The following is an 11,291-nucleotide window of genomic DNA, read 5'->3' on the forward strand; positions in this document are numbered from 1 at the left end:
GGATGAGGTTTGGCGCAACCTGGTCTAGCGGAAGATGTTCCTGCCCATGGCAAGGGGTTGGAACTGGATGAGCTTTAAGGTCCCTTCCCACCCAAACCAGTCTGTGAAGATACTATGACGTGCTTTAATTCAATTAATGATTGTACATATTAGACATATTCTAAAATATTAATTCAGATATGCTACACTGTTACAAATCAAATACAGCCACCACTACAAAACAGTTCCTACTCTCTACCCCTGAGGTTCTTCTAGTAATGAAAACACAAATTCATTCATAATGTGCGTGAACTCAAACTTCACATCAGCTGGATCATCAAGCCTCATCATAAAACTGATTTATATTATAACTTATTTTATAACTGTATTTTATAATAACTCCTGATTTTCTTAACTCCATCATCTTTGTATGCAGTTAGAGCACATGGCTCCACTGTGTTACAGGAAACAGCTTCACAGCTTGTTGGTCCTGCCACCACTCTCCAGAACACTGCAGTCAGATGCCTCCTACATCTGTTATTTTCCCTTAATTTGGAGACATTCATAGTCATACTCCACAGAAATTTAAACGTTCATTATTAGAAATATTTGACTTCCTGTCAAATGTAGCATGCCATTTCCATACCTTTGCAGTGAGGGGCTGCTAACTTGGGTGCATTCGACCAACAGAAGTAGGAAATCAGATGAAAATCCACTTCATGACTGAAACGAAGAGTAATTTTTAAATCCCTAATTATTTCTGAGCAAGACAGACAAATTATTTAAAGGCATCTTTTTAAATACAGTAACTTTCTTCTATTTTAAAATGCTCTAAAAAAGAAAAACCTCTTAACTACAATCTGGATTCTCGTTAAAAACACCAGTTTCAGTGGACAAGCATGAGTCTAGATTCACATACTGGCTGAAGAGCAAAGCTGTAAATCAATGCTCTTTTCCAGTACTATTGACTCCGCACTCCAGCCCCGCTTTACCACGCAAAAGAAGTCCTGTTTCCTCTTAAAAGAGGCTCCAACATTTTAAGTATTTCACTGTGCTTTCTTCTTGCTTTCACATTTTTATACTATGTAATTTGTATGTTTAGGGTATCACAGAAAATAACATGGAATATTCTTCCTCAGAAACAGCTGCAGAATTAGCTGTCCATGAAAACATTCCCTCAAGATTTTCTCCTATGCAAAAGTAGACTTATTACTATCACTTTATAACTCCTACCTATTCTGCCTGATATGCTTCCACATCCTTGTCCTTCAAATCCTTTTTATCATCTAAAAATACCACACAACCCATACTTGTACAGCGGTAATCTCCAAACCAACCACCACATTATGGCAGACTGTAATGGAGGTACTTACAAGATAGCAGCATTTCCAGAACATACCAGGGGCGGCCATTTCCCGTACACGGCAGGGCACAGCGAAGCAGTACTCTGGCATCGAGGAAACACAACCGGCTTCAGTGCTTCCTCACTTCCCACCGAGCCCGCAGTTACCCTCTTGGCAGTAAATTGTGGGCGCTTCCTGAAGGAATCGGGAGCTTTTGTCTGCCATCTCCTCACACCTCAAACCGAGGTAGCTTCAGCTACCACAAGCCTCCGGTAAGGCGCAACCGCGGTTCTTTCTGAGGGCTGAGAGAAGGAGCCCAGTCCCTGCAGATGCCCGACTGCTGGTTCTACCGACGCCGAACTCACACCGCATGCCCCGACACTCATCTTTCGGCAGCGGGCTCCGGGTTTACCCGGAAGGCGAGAAGCGCGGGCCGGGCCGCGCCTGCTGTGTACAGCCCGTCGCCGCCTGGCCTCCCGCCGTCCTTCTCTCTTAGAGGGAGGATGTGGGGATTTCGTTTTAGCGCCTTACAGGCTTTTAAAACGAGGAGAAACACGATTACAGCTTAAATTGGGCATCGACTGGCACAGGGGCTTTGTGGAAAGCCAGTGACGGGCGCCCTCAGGGGTGCGAGGGGTGGAGCAGCCTGCAGGCTGTCGCAGGTCTCGGCAGAGAGCTTTAGCATCGCCGGCTGCCCCAGACGAGCCTCACTGAAGTACGGCCTGCCGAGACGGAGTGAAAGGCAAACGGACACGTAAAGAGCTAGTGCCCAGTCCAGTAACATGGCGGGGCTGGAGGCCCGGGGCAGGCTTCCCAAAAGTATTGTCCTGTAAAAGGTGCACAGTGCAAACAGTCCAAGTGCTTTTAGGAATGTTGTTCTTAAATCACTTATTCATTATGCTGCTCTCCCTGTTAGCTCTTAACAGGAAGCCCTCTCAGATACAGATTCTTTAAAGCTATTTTGGTATCTGATTGCCATCTTAATTTAGTTCAGTGGTAGTGATAACCTATATACGTTTTGTAGAATTTCGGGTTTTAATCAAATCTCTTAATAGATCTGTTTGCCTTAAACATTTCACCTCTTTAACTGGCAGGTAATATTTGTTATCTTTCTTTTCCCATGCTCTTCAGAAGGTAGAACCTGAGATTTCACTGCAAAGCCACAAAACCCTTGGAAAAAATGACAGAAACCAGTGGGCAGGAACAGTCAGGATGGATAACAACAGTTATTATGAGTACGGCTCTCCAGGTACAGTGCTACTTCTCAACAGCAGCATCTGATTCACTAAGAAGTGCTGAAAGAAGCATTTCCTATATTCTAGATGTGAAAATCTTGTATGCAATGTGAATCAATCTAGTTTTTTGAGGATAAAGCAGTGATATTAGCCGGAAGTTGCTTCTACTGTAGTGCTGGTTCTTTTCTCTGTGTGTTGATTTTCTCATCGCTACTTCTCTATTTAGTATTCTTGCCACCTGCTATTCTGAGTTTCACTGCTTTAAGATTGTCCTCCTGATTCATCATTTCTGCACTGCACCAATGCTGCTTTCAATTAGCACTGTAAATAATTCCCAACAGGAATGTTTTTATTTCTCTGAATTTCTCCCTAGACATTTTATTTTCTACTACACACTATCAACATTGAGGTAGACTATTAAGAAGTGTGCAATTCAGTTTAAAATAGAGTTACAGCTAGCGATGTGTATCTGTTAACATCAGAAGCCTAGACTGTGTTCCCCAGTAAAGTGAAAGGGTATGTCAAGGAGCTAGTCATTAGCTTCTGCAGCTAAGGCCAATTTCATGTCAGCTGGCTGGAATTTAGAGGCATGAGGGCTTTGATTCACCAGGAAGGATATCTTATGGTTGGTTGACAAGGTTATCATCTCATCTCTGCTGTATAAATGGGTGAATGGTGCTGAAGTAATTCCTGAATCTCCTCAGTTTAAAGCCTGTCCTTATTTGCCTGCTTGTCTCGGAATGGCAGCCTGTAAACTATTCCAGATTGGGAACTGCTTCAAGAGCAACTTAATCCATAATATAGTGACAGGTATTGGAGGGCAGTGATGTCATCAGATATACCAGCATAACTCACTGAGTTAAAACTTGTAGTTGAAACTACAGCTCTCAGTAAGGTCTCCCTGTGAGCAAAGATGTGGAAAAAGCTGAATACAAATCTAAGATGGCTTTTCGTTTACAAAGTAGTGCTTTGTACCAGTTTTGGTTATGAGCTTTCTCATTTCCCTGTGCAGCTATACTTCTCTTACAGCTGTTACTTGTATTTGTTCATTAAATAATTCACTGTCAACAGTGGCTTAGAAGCAGAGAGTTTTTCCAGATTTCTAGTTACAGCTCATAAGCAGCTGTCATTGTGTGTTCCCTTTTCGGACCAATTGAAAGCACATTTCTGGTTACTGTCTCCTTCAGGGTTCACTTGCTATCCTGACTTTATTTTGTACTCTACCACTAAATCATGACACTTCGCTACATAGGCAGGTTGGCTATGTTTTAACTGGGTAGGTTAAAGAACACAGTACTAGCCAAAAAAGGATTCAATGATTTAACCTTTCAATGTGTTTGAGCAGCTTCTCTAGAACATACTGCAGAAATGGTTTTTGCAGGCTGTAAAATATATTCAAGCCCACTCCATTCTGTAGATGATTATGTTGCATAGTGCAATGTTCCAGTTTGCCTATCAAAATGCTTTAAAGAAAATCATGTCCCATACAGATTTTCTGAACTATCTGCCAAATGAAATGCTGACATCTGTGGAAATAATGCAGGCTAATTAACTGAAGTCATGGAAACACACTACTGCATGTTCCTCACTCCTGCAATCCTCCTTTAGCACATCTCACAAAAATAGACTGTAAAATGTTTCAGCTTCTTTATGTATTATGCGAGTTTCCTGAGGCAAACTGAATGTATGCATCCAAAATTGCCTTTCAGTGTTTGATAACCTCCAGTGCAAATAGTTCAGAATTTCATTAACTGAGCAAGTTTAATTAACATTTTACTGCCCTTTTATTGATAGTGGAACGAAAAATACTTTTTAAGCCACAGTGCTCAAGTTCTCTCTCTAATGGTTCAGACAGTCTTTAAGAATATTTCTACCAAGCTTGTTGGCTGAAAACATATTTTAAAAATAACCTTTCGAAATTTATTTAGAATCATGAAATTTCTACAGTTCTACAGAGGCAACAGCACCGTGTTCGATATTCAGATTCGGTGGAACCTGGATCCGTGATTTTTTCGCTTTCTGGTACAGTACTTTGAGTTTATGCTTTTAAACTCAGTAACTCCAATGACGTACAAGATCAGGCACTGCTGTAGGCTGCACTGAACTGAATAAAAACTGCCTTATTAGAATGTCATGCCAGTAGTGGAAGGAGCTGTGATATGATTAGATGTAAATCACGGGAGGAGGCAGAGAACTTTGGGGATGCAACGTTGTTTTGTAGGTTTTTTTGACATTTTGTAGAACATTACGTCACTTCAATAGATTTGGTGATGATCAGCTGAGCTGTTCAGTAAATTCTTGTTATAATTGAGCAAGCACATTGAGTGCCACTAAACATATAAGATAGCTGTCAGCATCTTTCGTATTCCTGGCTGTAAACACAAGAGTGAATCAAGATACTAAGCTTTTATCCTCCAAGTTGAGTTTGCAAACCTGGTGGTAGCAGAGGAGTTAGGAAAAAGATCCTTTGAGCAGTTTTGATTAGGAAATTGCTGAAACTGCAAACATGAAATACCTATCCTTCCCTTTTAGAGCAGAAGATGCTTTAAACAGGTAGACAAGATCCTTTATCCTAAGTTTTCCTGAACTATAAGGACTAACAAGGCACACATTGGCCTAGACTTCTGTAGCCTCAATTGTTAAGCCTCCTGAACTTCAGCCTTTTTAATTTTCCTTTTCAGGATAATTTACTTGACAGGGTTATAGTTTAATTTTTCATGATAAGACAGTTTAGGTGACTTTCAAGATGTTTATCTCATTTAGAAATGGGATTTGCTGAGCTCTTCAGTCAGTCGTTGCATTTGCCCTAAATTCATTCTATTGTGGCAGTTACTTTCAAAGGCATTCAGATGTCTGTACTTTGAGTGTATTGAACAGTTGGGGATTCTTTGATGTTTTGGTAGAAAATTACCTCTGAATTACTTGTAGTTTTATCTTCAAATTACTAGTCATCACTGGCCAAATCTCATGACTGCATTTCAGTGTCAAGGTGCATAAATTCATCTGGGTGCTTTGTTCCATTGCCTTTTAAACTACTGTACGAGTAAGAATTCTGTTTTCTGGTTTGTGATGAGAACTTCATCACACTGCTGCCATGACATGTACATTTACATCAGTTTCTTCAATAGGGGTTGCATTTATACTGTCAGACACTCAAGACCTGCTTATGACAGGGGAAGAAGTGTTTTCCCAAAGAATTCAGAAGTTCATGAGCATTCACCGGAACAGCTTTCTGGTTTTGTCAGCTGCTCTTCATGGCCCAGAAGAATGGAATGTTATGTTAAGGATTCAGAAAAGGTATGATTTCAACATCAAACCAAGCTTTTTCTTGCTAGGAAGAAATGAAGTAGCAGTCCTAGATTCAGGAAGATTATTTTAGGAATTATTTTCAAGAATATGATTTTTATTTTGCTAACGCGCTGGAAAATTATTTAAAGTATACGTTAAATAATGGCAAATGAAAAGAATGCGAAGTGAATCAATCTGACCTCTCACAGGTAACAGAAGGGGATGCTCCTCACAACATAGCCCTAAAGTGATTGAAAGGGATGTTATTTGCTATGTAATAGAACTCTTTCTAAGGTTTTCTCTTGAACTGGAAAAATTAGGCAATTTTCTTGGCTCTGACAGCATCTTTTCATTGTCATTTTCAAAATGGAACAGGCAAGGTTCCTACCTGAGAAGCAGCTTTATTGTAAAAGTACAGATTCTTCACCAGCTTTTAAAATCTGTTTACTTGGAACAGTGTCTATTATACAGTCCTGGAACAATTGAAATAATCAATGTTATTTTAAAGCAAAAGTACAAACCTGGTTTGTTTAAAACGGTATCTGTGATTTCTAATGAAGCCTGAAAACATGCATGTTTCAGTACGTACCTTGCTGACAACACTTACCAGATGGTGCTCCATACTCGTTGTCAAAACTATTTCCTGGTAGGTGCAGTACTCCTAACTGCAGTTGATTTTTACTCTTGAAATCAAAGAAATGACTATTCTAATGGCTTCTTTGATCTTTACCTCCTTGAAGCTAGCACCAGTTCTGTTAAATCCTGGGCACGCTGCCAGATGCTGATGAGCAGCAGCGTGCAGGATGAAATGCAGGAAATCTATTACCCACTTGTGAAAATTCCATGCATTTTCATGAGAGCTCTCAAAAGCTCTGCCACCATTCAGCAAGAACATGTTATTCAGCTGATGGCAATGCTAATTCTCAATCTACTTGTCATTGTATACGCAGATTTTGTGCATGTGTCGATTAATAACTGTGGTGCTTTGAAGCCATATTCCAGTTGGCAAGTCATTCATTTTATTAAAATAAAAATAACACTTTTGCCATTGCAGGCCATAACCAAATTGATGTTGACAAGGCACAAGTATATTAATGATACAGGTACTTTTTTACTACCTGGCAGCTTGGAGTTCTGCTGTTGTATGTAAATCACTGACTGAGCTTTTGTATTGTTGGGGTTCAAACTTGTGCCATGTTCTCTCGAACTACAAGTCACCTGTTGGATTTGTTAAAGTCCCTGGTATTCTCAGGCCTTCCTGAATTATTGTTTCTTTCTGTTTATCTATAGTTTTGTTGCAGCTGGGAAGGGATTTTTTATTAACAAAAACATTATGGCATTGTTGCTCAACAACATGAACACTTGATGCAGGTTGTGCGTATCATGGGGGAAGTGGGAGAAAAGCTATCTTTATTAGCACGGCTCCAATGCGCATCCCACTAGGAGCCTCAGTAAATCTGGATGTTAAATTTTAAACACCTTGGAGCAAAGACCAGCCATGTGTTCTAACAGACAGTATTCTGCCTGGTGATCAGATTAATAAAATTCAGACTAAATTTAGACCCACTGTTACTGGAAGCAAAACTACTGATAGAAATGGATTTTCATGGCTCTAGGTAAGTAAGCATCACTGTTTTCCTTGTTCTACTTTGTTCATTCACACTTTGCTTAGCCTATTGCTAGTACTGGCAAAGCTGCACGTATTTATTTCTCTAATCCCTAAATGTAAATCATACCACAGTTTCCTCATGAGATTGTAGCAGGACTAAACAGTGACCCAAGTACCTCCTCTTAGGGAAGGACACTGCTTGTAACATTTATTTTTGCTAATTAGAAGAATGGGCAGCCAAGTTCAGCCCAGCTATCTACCCAGCATGGGTCCTAATGTGATTGAGTCCAAATCATCAAGCAGACTGAGGGGTAGAGCAGGTGGCAGTCACAAGGGGAGATGACAGGGGAATACAACTGAGCAGCTGGGCACTTCCTTTGGATTGATTTTGTTTATCTGAAATTCCTCCTTTTCTGTGGTTAAGCCCCTCTGATATTTTAGCTCTACACCAGCGAACAGCAGCAATGCTCACTTTGGTGTCATTGCTACAACACACTTAAGATACAAGTCTTAAGGAATGACTCTGTGCTTGCCTAAGCTTTGATCTTGCTCTCTCCCCCATGACTGCACTGAATGACAACACATGCTAGGATTTTAAATCTGCAGATTTCATCCTCAAGAATGAATGCATACGAGTAATGTTATTTATAGAATGAATGTCGGGTTAAATTATTTGAATGAGCAAGTCCTTACAATAAATTCTTAACGGAATTATCCCATTATCTTAATCACAGCTGACATGCAGGTTGCTATAATTAGATACTACACTAAAAAGATCTAGTTCAGATACTTCAAATGATGTATTTTTAGCACAGTTGTTTTTAGATACTTTCCTGTGTTTTTCCAAAGCCATTAAAAAAACCCTGAATATTTTTTACTGGCACTGAAAATGGACAGTCTTCAATATAGCAGGAGACGGGCCAGCTCTCTCTGAATATACACATACTTAAGAAGCAGTGACATATTACAGCCCTAGAAGAAATAAGCCCTTCCAGATCCCACCTAAACAAGTGGTACAGAAATGGGACAGATGGCTATACAAACCACAGGAACTCTACAGTGGCCTTTAATGATAAAGGCAATGTTCATTGTACTTGTGAAGGCACAGCAAGAAGTTGTTTCCATCATGTGGGAATGCTTTTTGAGTTTTGTGGCATAATAAATTAAATGGTGCTTCTAAAAGTAACCTTAATTTATTTTGATGTGCAGATTCCTGGGCAGTAATTTACGTATAATACCAGTTCATAACAGTGCTGAAACTGTTAAGTTAATGCTAACTATAGCTAAGGTAAGTCTGGCAGCATATTCTCAAAACTATTAGTTCTTCAGAATTATATTAGCCGGGAAAAGCCAAGAAGTATAAAAATACTTATTTTTCCCTAAATGGAGCTTTTGGGGTTGTATTGACTACAATCCATTAAATACATGGAGGTAGGACCACCACTATGATACTTTAACAATAAAGACACAGCTAAAGGCAATTTTAAAAGTTCTAAATAGCATCTATAAAGACAAAATTAAGAGCTAATTTGGCTTTTACTTACTACTGTTAAGTTAGCATGTCTTCATTTACTAGTACAGAACCAGCATGAGATCTAAATCTGCAATGACTTGAAGTAAAAATGATAATCTGAAGATTCTATTTACTTGTGGACTTTGATGATGCACATACTATTATTTTATTCCTGCAGCTTAATGAGTGTAATTTGTCTGTGTATCTGCAACATATCCTATATGCACAACACACAAGTAAACCTATTTACTGAACATCTTTAAAGAACATGAAGATTTTAATTTAGATACTCACTGTAACCAGTCCTAGCAGCATCCCCTGTACTAAAAATAAAAAGAGCAGGCTGAATGACATGCTAGGAATCAACTATGAATTTACATTTTATCCTTTCCTGAAGTGGGCATCTCAAAATAAGCAGCATTGACCTATTCAGAGTATTAATCATTTTAAAAGTGTGTAAACTACATCTCACTTACTAAATGGCATTAAGTTATTAAATGACATTTAATAATATGTTATTAAATGGCATTTAATAATTATTAAATGGCATAAGTTACTAAATACTTATTACAATGTTGAACACTGCACTTAAACTTTTTATGGTATCTACTGATGTCTGGCCCAGACTCTTAATACAGCATTAACCTAACAGGTTTTAAGATTACTGTTGATCCTATAAACTTGAATTTGGTCTTCTACTTGTTCAGGATGTTTACACCAAACTCCCATAGGAGACCCCCATGAAAAGTGATAATAGCACATACCACAAATCTACTGGTTGCTGTTACATTATTTCTTAACCAATGCAGTGCAGAGCTAGTTTAATGAGCTCATCTTTTGCCAGAGAATCCCTAACTGGTATAGGGCCTAAAAATGAACTTTTGGCCTTGGTATTGGCCAAGAAAGCAATACCATCCAACTAATCCTGAGCTACCTACCCAACTCCTGTTGAAATACTATCCAGATAATCAGATGCAGTGCTGACAGGACTCGTTAAGACTGGTCTTGCACCTGAGGGGATACATCAGATCACCTCTGTGTACATCATTCCTGAATATCCATTTCAGAAAATAGGCTTCAGATTTCAGTGCTGAATAATTTTACATCTGTTCTATTTGAAAAATAAGATGTTGAACATTCTATTACCTAAGAGTTACTGTGTCCTACTAATATTATTCTTTTCTCCAAGATAACTTCCAAGCCACAAGCAAATGATATTCGTTACAAAATGGCAATGACAAAAGCCCAAATCATAGAAAACAGTCCAGTTTGGAAGATGCTTCAGGAGTACCAGCTGCAATGGAATTGATTTAGCATTTGGGGGTTTTATTCATAAATAGTGGCTACATTTTACACAAAATATAGAATGTTCTTAAAAATACAGTGACATTTCAGAAGACTGTATATGTAACTTATGCAGTTGGAATGAGAAATTATATTAAATAACTATATAGTGAAAAATACCATACTTTATACCAAATGTGCATTGTATGGGAAAAAAAAAAGTGGTTTAACTGCACTATAGAAGACCTGTCCTTATTTTTAACTTGATTCTGAACTTAGGAGCTCATCTGCTTAGAATAATTTTCCAAAATGCTTAATCTATCTCAAGGACAATTTTGTCGTGAAAGACAAGGATGATCAATACTAAAACAAAGGTTTCTCACATATAACATGTATATGAATGAAACCTTATGCAACGTGTTTTTGTAAACACAAGTGTTACCTGTTTTTCTACTAAGTTTTAACATCTCATTTGGCTCAAAGTTGATTTGTTTTTCTTTAAACCTGGTTTTCCTCACCATAATGTTTCTACTATTATCTATGTGAATCTTAGAGTCCTGGTTTAATATTGATATATAAACTTCTGTATTTACAAAGTGTTAATAAAAATACCTTGTGCTTAAACAGTGCTTTTTAATTAATGCTTCTCCAGTCACTTCATAGAAACCTTTGTAATTCACAACACCATTCAGCAACTATTATCTAACAAATTCTGAAAATGAACATAAAAATAAATGCACAACCCTTATTTCCTTGCCATGACGAAAGAACCCCCCTCAATTTTAATTTCTAAACTTCAGAAAAAGCGTCAATTTCTGACAAGGAGTACTTGAGAAAATAGGCCATCTCTGTGAACCCCATATAACAATAGCAAAAGAAAATAAAAAAGAATGCAGACTTCTGAAGAGCAGCATTTGCAGTTCTTCTAGAGGCCTCTCTAAACTGCTCTTCTTTAAAGGTTGGTACCTACTTTTCAGCTAAAGTCTCACAGTCAAAATGATCTTCTAAAGAAGTATATTAATTAAAGTACTTCACCTGAC

General features: G+C 38.4%; 1 protein-coding gene across 1 annotated transcript; it reads left to right on the forward strand.

Moving 5' to 3' along the window:
- Positions 1-2,502: 2,502 nt before the first annotated feature.
- Positions 2,503-10,276, forward strand: LOC308224085 (protein SPO16 homolog; the record flags this gene model as incomplete). Its single annotated transcript, XM_080623719.1, has 5 exons — positions 2,503-2,571; positions 4,486-4,579; positions 5,686-5,854; positions 8,664-8,742; positions 10,157-10,276. The coding sequence occupies 5 exons, from the start codon at positions 2,503-2,505 to the stop codon at positions 10,274-10,276; spliced, it is 531 nt and encodes a 176-aa protein (XP_080479845.1).
- Positions 10,277-11,291: the final 1,015 nt, after the last annotated feature.

The sequence above is a fragment of the Psittacula echo genome, assembly GCF_963264785.1.
Source record: "Psittacula echo genome assembly, chromosome: 7".
Classification (NCBI taxonomy): domain Eukaryota; kingdom Metazoa; phylum Chordata; class Aves; order Psittaciformes; family Psittacidae; genus Psittacula; species Psittacula echo.